This window comes from Asterias amurensis, chromosome 13 (genome assembly GCF_032118995.1).
Source record: "Asterias amurensis chromosome 13, ASM3211899v1".
NCBI lineage: Eukaryota > Metazoa > Echinodermata > Asteroidea > Forcipulatida > Asteriidae > Asterias > Asterias amurensis.
Genome location: NC_092660.1, coordinates 19,924,326 through 19,942,502, shown reverse-complemented (window position 1 = coordinate 19,942,502; position 18,177 = coordinate 19,924,326). Strand labels below are relative to the sequence as shown.

Genomic DNA, 18,177 nt, shown 5'->3' with positions numbered 1-18,177 from the left:
TTGTGACTTTATCAAATTTCAGCCTATTTTTGACCAAAGTGCTAGGCTTACCCCTCATGATTTTCTCAAATTTCAGCCCATTTTGGACCAAAAATGCAGAACCAACCCCTTGATTTTACCGAATTTCAGCACATTTTTCCATCAAAATGCAAGGCTTACCCATTATGATTTTTTTTTTCAAATTTTAGCGTTAAAAGAAAAACGCGGCCAATAACAAACAAACCCCGACCCACAAAATAACCTTACAAAAAACAAACAAAAAGTACGACGAACAAAAGTATTCAATGCCCCCTCCCCGAAAATAAGATGATAAATAAATAAAATGCGACGCACAAAATGCAAAAGCACCCAACCCCAGACAAAAAGAGCATGCATTGGACGCAGAATTAAATGACGAAAGAAAAAACTCGACGCAAAACAAAAGAGGCGATGGATAGAAAAGCAACCGTTATCTGAACCCTTTCTGATCTCCTACTCCCCGCAATTTTCATCTCGCCCTGGAATAAATTAATTAAATCACCCGGGGTTGAAACTTCAACTCAACAAAATCTCTCCACACATTCCTAGGACCGGGGTTTTACTGTGGAATGTTGCCTCATTCAAGATACTTCTTTGTTATGCGAATTTCCAAAACTCTTTGTTTTCAAAGAACTCATTGTGTCGAATCATTCAGTTGGACCATGGAGGAAGAAATACCTCTGTGGATGGACCACTGCAGACTTGACAGCAGCATATCGCGGCCCTAAACGTGGGATATAGACGTGTGTTTTTTAAAGAACTCTTTCGGTAAATTTATCCAAATTTGCCACACCTAACATTGTGCATGGGGCCTTTAGCGAAGGCTTGAGTGTATTTATCGTCAGTTCAATACAGCTCTCTAGCTCCAAATACGGAATAAAAACATTAACATTTAAGTTCGGTTTTTAAGCTTGCGGGTTGAGAATCACCTTAAGCCCGTACTACAGTGTAAAATTTCACGACCGAGCCCAGCAGTCCCTTCCAACATGGCATCTTGTTGGGTTCCTCTATTTGAGGTAAGGCTCACATCGACTTTTACTGTGGCAGTTTATCTGTGGATATGTGGTTTGTGGACGTACATTGGAGTCATCGCCGGATTCACGTAAGAAAAACTTTGCCGTATATCCAACCTCCACTGTTTAAATTCGCCCGCGTGCTTGGCCTTCTTTGTAAATGTTGGAAAATTATTTCCTTTTAAACTTCCCTTCCTTCGAACAACAGGCAAAAAATATACAAACGTTGTAAGGTTTGCACAAAATTTGTTTTTAAACTCTTACTACTGAACAAAGAAAAATAAAAGTGACATTTCATGTGTCCTTTAGTACATCTTGGACATTATTTGCTTTGAAACTCTTTTGTTTCGGTATCCTTTGGGCAACGGACAGTAAATAAAAACTATAGTAAGGTTGCACAATATTTGTGTGTGATTCTTTAAGAACAAAGAAAAACAAAAACAAAATAGTGAAGTTTTGTTCACATTGTAAATAAATAAATTGAATTGAACTGAATTTACCGAAAATGTCCTCTTAAAAGAACCGGCGGATAGGCTAATTACAAATTACGTTAATCACCGACCTTTCCAGAGAAACAAAAAATAGGGGAGGGGGAAATGAAATTAGATTATTGATAGAACACTATAGTGGAGGTTGGATAACGCAAGTTAGCATTCAAGATCAAGATCAAGACAAGATGAAGACTGCGAAGTGTAAGAGAAGATCTAACCCGTTCTCTTGCAGAGTCCCACCCCTCGTACTGCCCCTTGCCCCCAATTTGCGATCTTGTTGATGTTGTCCTTACTTGTAGAGCTTTCAAGGTGACTCAAACTTTCTTGGAATCTTCTTGAGTTGCATATTGGTCGAAGCCAATGATGCTTTTCAATTAGGAGACTGGTCTTACTGGAACATTTTATCAGGGTTGGTATCTCAAGACATCATTTGTCATGTTGTTGTTTGTTGTTTAAAAAAAAGTACAGAACCTACTTAAAACTTCATTGGTAATGTAAGATTTAATTATTCTTCTTGAGTAATCTTTTAAAAATAAAGTTAAGCAACAAATCTGTAAAAAATCAATTGATTTTTTTTTTTAAATATAGACATTCTGCAACTGTCCCATCTGCTGTTGCATTGTACTGGGGGGGGGGGGTCACCACCATTGTGTAATAATACTTTTTCAATTAAATATTCCCGTCCAATCAACATTCATTTGATGATTAGTGTTTGATTTAGGAAGAATTAAATAAGTAATTTAGTCAAGCTAAATTATTATTTACCTATTCCAAATATCAGCATGACATCTATTTTGAATGTAGACATTTTAAACTGAGCAGATCTTTGAGAATTACAAATATTAAGACAATATAAAGACGCATGGCTGTAGCCTTTCGTCATTTAGATCAAAGTTCAAACAAATAAGGAAATGCTCTATTCAGCTGCACGCCAAGTGATGGCAAATAAATGTTCCAGTCATTCTACATTCATTTGATGATTTAGGAAGCTTTATATAAGTAATTTAGTAGTAGTTTTGTCAAGCTAAATTGTTATTTACTTATCTTAATATCAGCATGATATATCTAAGCTGAATTAAGACATTTTTAACTAAGCAGTTCTTTAAGAATTAATAATATTAAGACAATATAATGACCAATTCATAGCTGTAATTTATATTAAAGTTTATACAAAAATAAGGAAACACCTTATGAAGCTGCATGCTATTAAGTTGCAAATAAATATTCCAGTTCAATCTACATTCATTTGATGATAAGTGTTTGATTCGGGAAGTATTAAATAAATAATTTAGACAAGCTAAATTATTATTTACTCATTCCTAATCATCTGCATGATATCTATTCTGAATGAAAACAAAATCAACTAAGCAGTTCTTTGAGAATTAAAAATATTAAGACAATATAAAGACGCAGTTCATAGCTGTAACTCTTGTTCGTTTGAATTAAAGTTTAAACAAAAATTAATAAGGAAAACATAAGCTGCCAGCCAAGTTACAAATAAATATTCCATTCCAAGCAACATTCATTTGACGATAAGTGTTTGATTTAGGAAGTATTAAATGAATGATTTAGACAAGCTAAATTATTATTTACTACTTCCTATAATCAGCATGATATCTATTCTGAATGAACACGTTTTCAACTGAGCAGGTCTTTGAGGTAATATAGCTCATTTGAAAAAAAAAAAAGATAATTAAAAAAAATAAGATAAGGAAACACTTTATAAAGCTGCAGGCGGCCCAATTGCGAAATAAAAAAAGCGACGAGAGGTGCAAAAAAAAAAAAAAAAAAGGAAAATAAACAAGATAAGTTTCGAGAAACAAACACAAAGTGGGAGGGAAGAAAGAATGGGGAAATGAGAAGTTAGTCAGCAGGAAAGACGTCAGTGAGACATGGTGTAAGTATGAATGGTAAGACGGTAAAAAGGGATATCTTATCTTATATCGAAGTCTTTTTTTTCTCGTGGTTATTTCCCTTTTTTAAAATCTTTTTATTTGACAACATCAACATCAACATCAACAACAATTTAGTTTATCAGTTTGTTTGTATTATTTATTTTCTTTGTTAGTTTTACCTTCAGTCTCGGTATATAGTTTAGACAAATATTTTTTGTTTATATTCTATATTTTATATTACTTTTAATTTATTTCCTTTGCTTTTTTTTATTTTATTCTATTTCATAATTTAATTTAGGCATCGATTTTAAAATATATTTTAAATGTATTTTTACAGTTGTTCGTTCAGTCTGATTTGTTTCTGTTGCTAATGTTTTGTTTTTATTTAATCTTCAATGTATGCTTTAATTTTCTTTACTAAGATGTTTTTATTTTAATTGTTTAATTTGTACATATACATAGTGTTTTTATATAGGCTATATGAATATTTTTTAATCCTTTATGTATTATTATCCTTTCCTGTAATTGGCGGCTCGTCCGCTGTAGGTTTGGTCAATAGATATAAAAACAAATTAAAATGTATATTGCGCACGTATCTCCCAAACGAGGTACTCAAGACGCTGAGTATATACACTTTCTTTCAGAAAGATAGGTAATTGCAGAGATTAATTCTGAGACCCAACTTTTAGCACATTATAGGGGTTTACAAGGTGCTACGGCGCATACAGCAGCCAGGAACACCGGGGTGAACCCCTTCTCTTTTCGATAAGTGCACTGTATGGGTTCTTTTACTTGCGTTACACAACACAACACATTTGACCAACGGCTTAACGTCCCATCCGAAGGACACATGTGTCACGGCTGGGGATTCGAACCCACTAGTGTCGGCCTAGAGATAAGACTTAACTCTCCATTCTTACATCAGACTCAAACCTTTTATTTCATAACCTTAACCATGGCTACATTTGTGTTTGTTTTCCAGTCCGGTCCTGTTCTTCTCAAATCTGACGATTTGTGGCAGATTGCAACGCGTGCCATTAGCAGCACAAATGTTGGGTAACATGAAGTGTATTGGAGTATGAGTGGGAAGCAGAAAAAAAAATGTTTCTTCTCTCTTATAATGCAACAACTTTTTTGTGGTTCTCCACAGATAGACTGTTTGAAGTGAATGCCGTTGCAGATTATTGTGGGTTAAAACTGCCAGGGCCAAATTTCATGGAGTTGCCAATCACAAAAATGTGCTTAGCATGAAACTTCGTCATGATAAAAACAGGATTACCAAACGAATTTCCATTTGTTGCAAATTGCCCGTTACTGGTATTCAGCTGTTGTTTGCTTAACCCGAAAATCACTTAGTAAATTTGGTTGGTAATCCTGTTTTATCAAGAAAGAAATGTCATGTTATAAGCAAACTTTTGTGCTCAGCAGGTTTGTGGAATTAGGTCCAGCTGGTGTTTGCATGCAATAAGGTGAAACAACTGTTGAAGAATTAGGTAACGTATTAGGGCAAGTGCAAAAAGAACACTTATCTTTCCACCGCATCTTCTTATCTTATTACCCAATGTTTTTTTGTTGTTTTCCCCAGAAGTTCTCATTCTCAGTGTCAGGTGATAAGACGTTGATGACCGCTCTGGGACACACATGGCAACAGTTTTACTCTGGTTATGGTTATGGGTGCATGATACTACGCTATATATGTTAAAATACACGAAAAATATTTAGAACTTTTAGAAGTCTCACAGCTTTTCACAAAAGCTTTCAAAACGTTTTCAAAATGTCTGAGCGTCAATCTTGAAAAATGTCCCTACACCTCTCAGCAAATAGGATCAATTTTCGGGACCCAACTTATCCAAAATACACCAAGTTGGTAATCAACAACCCCCAGGTTACAATATTGGGCACATTTTGTTTTACACACTGAAACCCTTTTTGGGGGTTCTGTCTGATACAGAATATTTTGTGGGTTTGCAAAAGTTCCCAATCTCCAAATACTTAGTACTAACCTTTCTAGTGTTTGTTTTTCTTCCATGAAGCAGATAACCTTTTCTTCTTGAAGATGATGAAGAAGTTTGTTTGCTGAAATGTTCCCTGAGCCAGCAGGGACTTGGGTCATGCGAAGATTTGGTAATGTATCGAGTTATAATTACATTTTACCGTTGAAGAATTGAAGAAACTACATATGGAATGGGAAGAAAACCCAATCAAGAAATGTGCACAATCGTTAACAAGTCTAAACATCAGTTTATTAATAACTTTTGAAGACAAAATGATACATGCATTAAAATACTTGATTTTGATAAAAACCAATCTCCAACTAAGCAGTAAAGACAGTCGTAACTAGCAGTCAAAATACTTTTTAATAGATGGAACATTTGCATCGGGGATAAAGAATATTCCATTGGTTTTTATCCATATTACACCGATGTATGTTAGCACTGTTTACTCACAGTACACCCGAGCTCTGTGTAAAAGAAATCACAGGCATATATACTTGGGTACTGCCTGAGATTCCAGAATGGAAAAGATGACCGACCAGCCATCGATACCTGAAAAATCCCCCAAAAATGCAAACCTCACTGAAACAATTGAAGTCGGCTGGTCTTGCAAGTTTTCGCAAAAATGTGTAAAACATTTACACCTTTATCTTGGTCTACCATTATTTTCTCTCAGTCTTTTGTGCCATGACGATCTACAACCGGACCTGTTGCGAAGTGACAGATGCAGACAACCAACAACAGAGCTTGGTAAGTTGAATGAAGAAACAAAATATTCTGAACGTTTTCTTTGAAGAGGTTTATCCCACAAATGAAACAAAAAAGATTGGTTTTTCAGAGTTAGCATTTTGGAAGGTTTCAAACTGTCGATTAAAATAATACATTCATTCTCTTCCTTTTAACCCAATATACAATCAGCTCGTGTAAAACATCATTAAAATCTGAAGCTAAGTTTTCAGAAACTATTTTTCTTCTTCTTTTAAAGGCAGTGGACACTATTGGTAATTATCAAAGACCAGCCTTCACAGTTGGTGTATCTCAACATATGCATAAAATAACAAACCTGTGAAAATTTGAGCTCAATCGGTCATCAAAGTTGCAAGATAATAATGAAAGAAGAAAACTACCTTGTCACACGAAGTTGTGGCGTTTAGATGGTTGACTTCGAGACCTCAAATTCTAAAGTTGAGGTCTCGAAATCAAGTTCGTGGAAAATTACTTCTTTCTCCAAAACTATGGCACTTCAGAGGGAGCTGTTTCTCACAATGTTTTATACCACCAACCTCTCCCCATTACTTGTCACCAAGAAAGGTTTTATGCTAATAATATTTTGAGTAATAACCAATAGTGTCCACTGCCTTTTAAGACCTACATTAAAAAAAAGAAAACAAGTTGTGTCTGGATGAATCTTCTTGTACGTAATAGCTTTCAGACTTTACCTTTAAAAAGGGTCTGTATACATTTTGTAATGGAAATTAATGGCAATAAAAACAATAAAGCCGCTTTGGGTAGAATGCATTTTGAGAAACATTTCACATCAAAGTGGGCTATGGAAAAAGAGTTTAATTGTTATCCCTAAATAGATTGAATCTGAGAAACGTTACTGACAGTTACGTTTCGCAGATTGTGTATTACAACTGCAGGTTATTATTCCTGCGTGGACATATACCGCTCCAAATTTTCAGCAACCTCAAAAACGCTACAACTTTTTTTTAATGAAAATGTTTCCATTAATTCTCAGAATAACACTGATACGTAGGACTACTAGCATTTTCTAGATATGGTGGATACTATAAGAGGGCACTGTTTGACTATTGTATACAGACATGTATCCAAACCCTACAGTGCCACAGTATATCGTGTCCACCATCTAAAAATGGATCAATGATATTAGAGCTTCACAATTACTTTGAAAATGTTTATTTTGTACCACAGATTGAGATGATGACTTTGGAGAAGACATCCCAAACCTTGAGGTTAATCATCGCTTGTTTGGCTGTGTGCCACCAGCTGAAGGACTGGATCAAGTCTACCGAATAACTCTCCGCTACAAGTTACGGATGAATCTTAGGGCTATATTGTAACCAAGGGCCATGTCACATGATGCAACTTCACAACACGCAATTTGGAGTCAACCGCAGGGTCCGGACCACTTTGGTAGCACATGAGTAATTTTTCAAAAAACTTATTACGATCAGCGAGAACAATTAGGTGAACATTGAAATGTGAATGGATTTCTTTCTTGTAGATTGCCTGGAACTGGTTGCGTGTAAACTGCCTCGTCTGACTTGGTCCTCAAACAAGGCATTTTACAGGCAACCAATTCCAGACAATCTCAAAGAATAAAATCTATTCATATTTGAATGTTCACAGTGTAGTCTTGTTGTAGCAAAGTGGTTGCCCCCAAATTGCCTGTTGAAGTTGCCTCATGTGACAAGGCCCTACAACGAAGTCACAATGTAACATCTAGCCAGACGATCTCCCTTAAACCTTGTGTTCATATTGAAACACTCAAGCTGGACCAAGACGGCGCCTTTATGAAGACACAGAAGAAGAGCAGGGCCCAATTTCATAAAGCTGTTTTAAAAGCAGTAAACTGCTTGACAACTTGTTTTCTAAGCAACAAATTTAGTGGCTGGTAACCTTTTTCTGTTAAGCAATACTTTTCTATGCTTAGCAAGTTTTTGTGCTTACAGCTTTTTTATGAAATTGAGCCTATGTCACATTGGCCATTTTACAGGCAATCTCACTTAAGAAAATCATTGCTAGAAGATTGTCTCTCTCGTGTTTATTTTCCATACAATGCAAGTGACTGTCTTCAAATTGCCTCTTTAATTGCCCCATGTGAACAAAGGGCCGTGTCCAAATTTGTGACCGCAGCTTTTTAATTGTTTTTATAAGATTAGCATGGGCTATTGGAATTGTAAGGACACAATACTTACTTCTATAGACTAAGAGGTATCATCGCTGAATGAGTAAAATTCAAAGATATGTGAAATGTGGGAAATTGAGCGCAAATAGAGAGAATGCATGTTTATAGAAAGATTCGCAAGGCAACAAAAAATGCTGCAATGCAACCAATGGCCACATTAATTGCACAACACAGTGTTCGGTTTCACAGAGAGTTTGGATTTATCATTCTACATGGCAAAGTGTGGTGTCACAATACAAACCACTGTATTATTGACAACTCATCTAATTACATGTATTAAGATAAATCTACGGCTGTTTTGTGAAATGAACCCAGCACTCGCACCCTAACTCTTCACGAAACCCTTGCACTAAAACCATCATTATAAAACACTAACAATAATATCATCATTGTTAACACCTACTCACTGCACACACACCCTATTCAATCCGCGCAATTATTACATTAATGCTTTGAAAAAACACGCATTTTGTCCTTGTGCTCAAAACACTTTTTAATTATTAGTGAAAAATAGTCATAAATTGTTTTGCAGTATTTAATTAATGTAGTTTATATTGATATACTGTAGCAAATCTCAAGTAATCAGTAATAAATAGTAATAAATCAAGAGTGAAACTGAAAATCAAGAGTGAAAATTCAAAAAAATGCAAGACTATAGCCTTATGATTTTTTTTTCATTTTAGAGCAAAAATTGATAAAAATACAAGACTAAAGCGGGGTGATTTTTTCGTTCATTTTTGATCAAAAATTGATAAAAATGCAAGAATACAGCCTTGTGATTTTTTCGTTCATTTAAGAGCAAATATTGATAAAAATGCAAGAATACAGCCTTATGATTTGTTCGTTCATTTTAGAGCAAAAATTGATAAAATGCAAGCCTTATGATTTTTGTTGTTCATTTTAGAGCAAAATTGATAAAAATGCAAGACTATAGCCTTATGATTTTTTCGTTCATTTTAGAGCAAAAATTGATAAAAATGCAAGACTATAGCATTATGGTTTTTTCGTCCATTTTTGAGAAAAATATGAAAAAATTTCAAGACTATAATAGCCTTCTTATTTTTTCGTTCATTTTAGAGCAAAAACTGATAAAAAATGCAAGACTATAGCATTATGATTTTTTCGTACATTTTTGAGCAAAAATTGATAAAAATGCAAGACTATAGCCTTATGATTTTTTCGTTCATTTAAACGCAAAAATTGAAAAAAATGCAAGACTATAGCCTTATGATTTTTTCTTTCATTTTAGAGCAAAAATTTATAAAACTGCAAGACTAAAGCGGTGTGATTTTTTTCGTTCAATTTTGATCAAAAATTGATAAAAATGCAAGACTATAGCCTTGTGATTTTTTCGTTCATTTTAGAGCAAAAATGATAAAAATGCAAGCCTTATGATTTTTTCGTTCATTTTAGAGCAAAAAATGATGAAAATGCAAGACTACAGCCTTGTTATTTTTTCGTTCATTTTAGAGCAAAAATGATAAAAATGCAAGACTATAGCCTTATGATTTTTTCGTTCATTTTGGAGCAAAAAATGAAAAAAATCAAGACTATAGCCTTATGATTTTTTCGTTCATTTTCGAGCAAAAAATGGAAAAATTGCAAGACTATAATAGCCTTATGATTTTTTCTTTCATTTTAGAGCAAAAAATTGATAAAATGCAAGATTATAGCCTTGTGATTTTTTCGTTCATTTTAGAGCAAAAATTGATAAAACTGCAAGACTAAAGCGGTGTGATTTTTTCGTTCATTTTTGATCAAAAATTGATAAAAATGCAAGACTACAGCCTTGAGATTTTTTCGTTCATTTTAGAGCAAAAATTGATAAAAATGCAAGACTATAGCCTTATGATTTTTTTCGTTCATTTAAACGCAAAAATTGAAAAAAATGCAAGACTATAGCCTTATGATTTTTTCTTTCATTTTAGAGCAAAAATTGATAAAAATGCAAGACTACAGCCTTGAGATTTTTTCGTTCATTTTAGAGCAAAAATTGATAAAAATGCAAGACTATAGCCTTATGATTTTTTCGTTCATTTAAACGCAAAAATTGAAAAAAATGCAAGACTATAGCCTTATGATTTTTTCTTTCATTTTAGAGCAAAAATTGATAAAAATGCAAGACTATAGCCTTGTGATTTTTTCGTTCATTTTAGAGCAAAAAATTATACAAATGCAAGTAATAGCCTTATGATTTTTTCGTTCATTTTAGAGCAAAAATTGAAAAAAATGCAAGACGAAAGCGGTGTGATTTTTTCGTTAATTTTTGAGCAAAAATTGATAAAAATGCAAGACTATAGCCTTATGATTTTTTCTTTCATTTTGAAGCAAAAATTGATAAAAATACAAGACCTTGTGTTTTTTTCGTTCATTTTAGAGCAAATATTGATAAAAATTTAAGACTATAGCCTTATGATTTTTCGTTCATTTTACAGCAAAAATTGATAAAAATGCAAGACTACAGCCTTGTGATTTTTTCGTTCATTTTAGAGCAAAAAATGATAAAAATGCAAGACTATAGCCTTATGATTTTTTCGTTCATTTTAGAGCAAAAATTGATAAAACTGCAAGACTAAAGCGGTGTGATTTTTTCGTTCATTTTTGATCAAAAATTGATAAAAATGCAAGACTATAGCCTTGTGATTTTTTCGTTCATTTTAGAGCAAAAAATTATACAAATGCAAGACTATAGCCTTATGATTTTTCGTTCATTTTTGAGCAAAAATTGATAAAAATGCAAGACTATAGCCTTGTGTTTTGTTCGTTCATTCTAGAGCAAAAATTGATAAAACTGCAAGACTAAAGCGGTGTGATTTTTTCGTTCATTTTAGAGCAAAAAAAAATGATAAAAATGCAAAACTATAGCCTTATAGTTTTTCCGTTAATTTTTGAGCAAAAATTGATAAAAATGCAAGACTACAGCCTTGTGATTTTTTCGTTCATTTTAGAGCAAAAATGACAAAAATGCAAAACTATAGCCTTATGATTTTTTCGTTCATTTTAGAGCAAAAAATGATAAAAATGCAAGACTGTAGCCTTATGATTTTTCGTTCATTTTACAGCAAAAATTGATAAAAATGCAAGACTACAGCCTTGTGATTTTTTCGTTCATTTTAGAGCAAAAATGTTAAAAATGCAAGACTAAAGCGGTGTGATTTTTTCGTTCATTTTAGATCAAAAATTGATAAAACTGCAAGACTAAAGCGGTGTGATTTTTTCGTTCATTTTTGATCAAAAATTGATAAAAATGCAAGACTATAGCCTTGTGATTTTTTCGTTCATTTTAGAGCAAAAAATTATACAAATGCAAGACTATAGCCCTATGATTTTTCGTTCATTTTTGAGCAAAAATTGATAAAAATGCAAGACTATAGCCTTGTGTTTTGTTCGTTCATTCTAGAGCAAAAATTGATAAAACTGCAAGACTTATGATTTTTTCGTGCATTTTAGAGCAAAATTTGATAAAAACACAAGACTATAGCCTTGTGATTTTTTCGTGCATTTTAGAGCAAAATTTGATAAAAATACAAGACTATATATAGCCTTGTGATTTTTTTCGTGCATTTTAGATCAAAAATTGATAAAAACACAAGACTTATATAGCCTTATGATTTTTCGTGCATTTTAGAGCAAAATTTGATAAAGACCCAAGACTATAGCCTTATGATTTTGTTTATGCATTTTAGAGCAAAATTTGATAAAAACACAAGACAATAGCCTTGTGATTTTTTCGGGCATTTTAGAGCAAAATTTGATAAAAACACAAGACTATAGCCTTGTGATTTTTTTCGTGCATTTTAGAGAAAAATTTGATAAAAACACAAGACTATAGCCTTGTGATTTTTTTCGTGCATTTTAGAGCAAAGTTTAATAAAAATGCTAGACTAATGCAAGACTAGCTATAAACCCCAAATGGATTTTTGCAAGGCCTAGTAATTTGATCAAAATTCAGCAATTTTTGACCTCGTGTGATTTTCTCAAACTTCAGCCCATTTTTGACCAAAATGCAAGGGTTACTTCCTGCTTGTGATTTTATCAAATTTCAGCCCATTTTTTACCAAAGTGCAAGGCTTACCCATAGTGATTTTATCAAATTTCAGCCCATTTTTGACCAAAATGCATTGCTTAGGCCTACCCCTAGTGATTTTCACAAATTTCAGCACATTTTTGACCACAATGCAAGGCTAACCCCTAGTGTTTTTTATTTTTTATTCCAGCAATTTTTGACCAAAACGCAAGTCTTACCTGTAGTGATTTGATCAAAATCAACCCATTTATGGCCAAAATGCAAGGGTACCCGATGGGATGTTTTCAAATTTTCAGCCCGTTTGACCAAAAACCAGAACCAACACTTTGTGATTTTACCGAATTTCAGCACATAATTTTACCAAAATGCAAGAGATTGTTCATAACTGAATTATTCATTTATTGTTTCATAATACATAAAATAAACACCATAATACATGTATGCATGAACAACTTAATATAAAAGAAAACAAATATCCATTATACATTAAAACGGATTAAGGTATAAACAACATTTGTGTTCAAAAATAAATACAAGAAATTATAAAAGTGCTACATATTTTAATATCTTTAAACCAGCTGAACATCTCAAAACAGAAAAGAATTCATACTCGTCAACAAAAGTAACGTTTAATAGGCTGCAACATTGTCTTAATTTCGTATAACTCTTCCCCTTGAAATTGTTAAACTTACCCCTTTATAACATATCGTTTTCAATAAAATAAATCTCCACACAACAAAATAAAAAATTCTTTCAGTAACATAAGGTATGATGATCAATCGTGTAAGTTCCTGAGATTAACAGAAACAGCAAATGGCCTATCATAACGGGAAAGCCCTGTTATTGTTTGAGACCAAGATGGCGGTCAATGCAACGTCACCGAAGCAAACAATTTCATTGCGCAATTTTGGGGTTAGATTTATTAATATTTTGTTAATAATTTGTGAACTATGCCATTTTGGTATCTTGAGAGCTCAATCGACTTTTTTCTAGTTGCTACAAATTACACTCAGTTATTGCGAAGTCAAAATTATCGTGCCTTTGAAATATCAATCTTACTTACAATCTGGATTAGAAAAGAGTATGAAGTGATTGCTAATAACTTTTATGTAAATCCATCAGCAATTACTGTATATGTACATGTAGCTGTATGACTATGTTAACATTTACATGGCAACATAGTCATTATCATGTCAAATTACCCAAGAGTTAAGGGAGAGTATACCTTTAGTTACCATAATAGTTACTTAAAATACTGACCACCAACTGATGTTCATCTGGTACCAAAATGTTTCTTCACCTAGCACCAAATGAATAAAGAAAAGTGCTGCTTATTCATTGAAAAAAAAAAAAAAAAAAAAAAAAAAAAAAAAAAAAGGAACAAAAATAACAATTCAACATTTATTGCACACCCAGAAATATTAAAATTAACACCAATGCTGTACATTTAACATAAATACATAAACTGTTAGTTCATCTAGCACAAAGCATCAATACCAAATTTGCAAGAAGAAATTTATTTACATTCAAGTAAAAGCATAGGTACTACGGTCTAAGAGACACCACATAGACATGGCTTGAAGGTCGGGCACCAGACTTAAGATTTACAGCATAAACATCAGTGTCATGAACTGTGTTATTGGTTGGTTAACCAAAAGGGTTTTTATAGGTTTTCAGTGCTAAGCAAGCTGTTGTGCTCGCATGCTTTATGTAATTGGGACCATGACACATGTACATGTACAATCTGTGAACATTTTGAAAAGGTGTACATGTATTCTTCAATGTTGTCGTAGCAGAAGAAGGCTTTGGCCAAAACGGCTTCATTTGATCAAGGCAAAAAAAGTTACCACTCACAATGTTATAATAATAATATACATTGCTACTGGTTCCCAGCCATCACTTGACCTTTTTTTTGCATATCATAATCATTCTTCTTAACTTATTAGCATCATTGAGCAATTGGCTCTTCCCCAGTTGTGACACTTGTGTCCTTCAGCAAGATATTTAACCATTGCTTCGTCCTTCGGATGGGACGTAAAGCCGTTGGTCCCATGTGTTGTGTAACGCATGTAAAAGAACCCAGTGCACTTTTCAAAAAAAGAAGGGGTTCGCCCCGGTGTTCCTGGCTGTGGCTGTTGTATGCGTCGTAGCACCTTGTAAACCCTTATAAGGTGCTAAATAATTGGGTCTTAAAATTCATCTCTGCAATAACCTATCTTTCCGAAAGTTTGTATATGCTCAGCGCCTTGAGTACCTCGTTTGGTAGATACGTGTGCTATATAAGACTTCGATATTATTATTATATTATTAATTTCATACTTCAACATAAATCATAAAATTATGAGTTAAGTCCTTATGCATACTGTTTTTCAATGGCGACGCTCATAAGCTGCTAAAATAATTTGTTATAATGAGGTAAATATATAAAAACATACTGACATTAGTGAAATTCATTAGTTTAGTTTCTTGTAAGGTAAGTTTCTGATTATAAAAATTTACTTTTTCAAAACTTGGAGAAATTGTAGTAAAAAAGGTAACCTTTTTCTTTTGAGTAATTAAACCCTTAGTATAAGAAGTTGACGGCCTGTGAATATTTTCAATATTCTCAAAATCTCAAAGAATACATTTAAAAATTGGATACAAAAATATATCGTGGTTGCAATTTGATTTATAAGTACATTAACTATTCGGTTACAAAACTATGGGAGCAAAAGGCTTGAAGAAAAGTCATCAGGGCAAAGGTGAGAGGAGAAGGTGGAAATTTAGAGATTTTGGATTTTTTTTTCCGGGAAGAACTATTGATATCAAGGTACCAATTATCAACTGAAGTTCAAAGTTCATCACAAATCTAGATTTTCAGGGCACTTAAGGTTCTGTTTTTTGTGGTTTCTACGTTTTATTTCATTTTTTCCCCAATAAAAATAGTAGTCTGGATTGTCCTGTCAAATTACATACAAAACTAAAGGTGATTAACACAACCAGACCGCCATTGTTGCCATAGAAACTTGTTCTTTTAAATTCTAGTTGTAAACAACTGCGACACCATTATAAGGTAAAGTACAATACAGTTATTGTTAGCGATAACGCAAAGGTTAAAAACTACTTACTAAATATATTGAAATGATTACACTATTCTTAAGCAAGAGCTATGTAAATAATCACTTGTGATCGACCACTAAAATGTTTTGAAATATAAGTGTACAAACAACAACTTTATGATAGCAATTATCTTAAATAACTGTACAGAAAAAGGTTAATACTACCAACTAATATAATACACATTAAAATGCCGTTTTATCATTTTTTTCAAATTTGAACCAACTTTTGAGTCAGCAAGGCAAGAACAATGATCAGTTTTCTACCCTGCACTAACATTCTGACTAGAGATGTGAACATGTGGCATACTGCTAAAGACTAAACAAAATTAGTTCTGACAGTAGAGGGTGCTGTTCTTTACCTAAGGCCAGAGCTGTGTATTGAGAGAGTTGCGACATCGAGCAAGTTTGAGTGTGCACGAAGGTTGACTAATTTGACTGGAACCAAGGCTAGTCAATCATTGGTTGACTACTGTGGTTGACCATTGGGAACCAGCCTCGGGACCATGGTTTCTTCGGCAGTCACAATAGCCTGTTCCATGCCAATAGGTGTAAAGCCTGAAGAGAAAAGACTGAAGGCATTGGCAGTGTTGAATATCAGGGTTGACTAGACTTCCAGACGAGTCTTTCGAGTGAGTGCGTCACTGCGCATCCACATTGCTAGTCAGTGGTCAATCACGGGTCAACTCGAATTTGCTGAGAGAAGGACCAGTTTTCTTTGGTCACGTGGTTGCTGGCCACCAAGTTGTCTCCAAATACAGCACAACCCAGTAGTCAAACTAGTCTGGCATCCTGTCTTCGTCATGCGCTTTTTTATGGGCACAAAATGGCTTCTTAAAGCAAGTTTTCGAAACTCTCCCAATATACGACTCTGCCTAAGGCCAAGACCAGGGCTCTGTGGTCTCCCAGAGAAAGGTTAATGCTTGGCTCAATTTTAAGGATAAAGTTTCACTAGGCACCGATAACTTGAATTCTTGTGCATTTTATCTTTTTATATCGCAGAATTCACAGACAATCAATTGAACATCCAGAAACAAATTGGCTTCCATTTATCATGTTTGTAAGTCTCAACAACATTGAATAAAATAATTAATAGTAATGGTATTTACAGTGATGTATCAAACATTCTTAAAACATTAAAAATACAAAAAAAAACAATAAATTATGTTTTGAGTTAAACGTGCTCTGCAAAGTTTTAAAACCATGAATGTTTTGTGTAAATTATCACATATTCGTGAATTTGTAAAGACACTAAAATGAGTAAAAAACATAAACATCTAATGTTATGTTTCTTAAAAATCTACCCACAGCTGTAATTGGCCGAAGTAATTTGTCAAAAGGCCTTTGCCAAAACATGCAGTGATACATGTATGAAAGGAAGACCAATGTTCAAACACTAGAATTAAAAAAAAGTTCTTCTAAAAATGTATGTCAAAATTTGATTGCTTTTTAAAATCACTTTCAGATAAAAAATGTAAAAAAAGAATGGAAGATTTCCAGATTTGTTACGCCTGTTTATGGATACACATGTTTTCATAAAAATGTTTTTCTAGGAAAAAATCAGTTTGTTTTCATTTTCTAGTAATGGGTTTAGTTTCAAAAACCCACTCTGTTGTTACATGGTTGAGAACTTATCATTGGATTTTGAGATCCTGGAAGTAGCTGTTGGTCTTGTTGGACTAGTGGCTTGTTTAGTACCAACGCTACATGGCCTCTGTGACCCCGGAACGGTACCTACGCTTCTCTTCACCGTACTAGGGCTCTTAACCCCCGCCTTGCTCCCGCGGCTTGCCTGGCGTAAGGAGGCAGCACCTCTTGGTGAGGGGCTTTTCAGACCAGATGTCCGCAGTGACGTGGTCGAAGAGCTCTGTTGGACAGGACGGGCGGGGTAGAAATGACGGAAGGTCGGGGCGCGGGAGTTGGGGCTGACCGACCGGCTGCGACTTGACCCATGAGAGGTCATTGACCTGAGGTCACTGAAGGAGCTAGCTGATGATAGCGATGGAGAAGGGGATGGGGAGAGGCTTGAGAGTGACGGACTGGGTGACGGACTGGGTGAGGCTGGCCCTGGGGATACCGCACTCCTGGACAAGCTGTGTGGCAAAGAAACATAAATTATGATTAATAAAATATTAAAATGAAGGCCCTGTGAAATTTACACCAAGAGTGCAGCCCGAGTCACAGCTTTGGCTTTAGTCACAAACAGGTAAAAAAAATAAATTCACCAAATCTGTTATTTATAAACCATGATTAGAAAGAATATTAACCAACGTGAGGTCAGTGCAGGATAAAAACCAGGGCCCAATTTCATAGAGATGCTAAAGCAAATTAAGTAGCTAAGCACAAAATAATAATGCTTACCAGAATAAGGTTACCAGTTAAATACCAAGTCAACAGAACAGTATGTGACTGGTATCCTGCTTGTTTCTGCTTAGCAGAATATTGTTGAAGCAATCATTCTCTGCTTAAGCAGCTCTATGAAATATGGCTCAGAAGAGTGAAACACATATCAAGAGGACATTTTATTATTTTCACTGAGGCCTGACTGAGGAGGTCCGACATCCAGCCATGTGATACTTCTTGAGGGTGATCAAGACGATTTTCACCATGCCCCCGTCTCCACAGCCTTATAGTGCCCCATGAAACGTTTCAGTAAAAATTTTGTATTTCCCTCAGGTGAGTGCAAAAGAACAAATAAAACACAACTTAAAA

At 34.2% G+C, this 18,177-nt stretch overlaps 1 protein-coding gene across 4 annotated transcripts in view; it reads right to left on the bottom strand.

Moving 5' to 3' along the window:
- Positions 1 to 12,784: 12,784 nt before the first annotated feature.
- LOC139946454 (uncharacterized) overlaps positions 12,785 to 18,177 on the bottom strand; it is a 123,345-nt gene continuing 117,952 nt past the window's right edge. For all 4 annotated transcript variants that reach the window (XM_071944113.1, XM_071944117.1, XM_071944116.1 and 1 more), the window contains one exon: positions 12,785 to 17,558. In XM_071944113.1, coding sequence (XP_071800214.1) covers positions 17,081 to 17,558 — 478 coding nt within the window. In that variant the 3' untranslated portion in view covers positions 12,785 to 17,080. The remainder of the gene's footprint in view (positions 17,559 to 18,177) is intronic.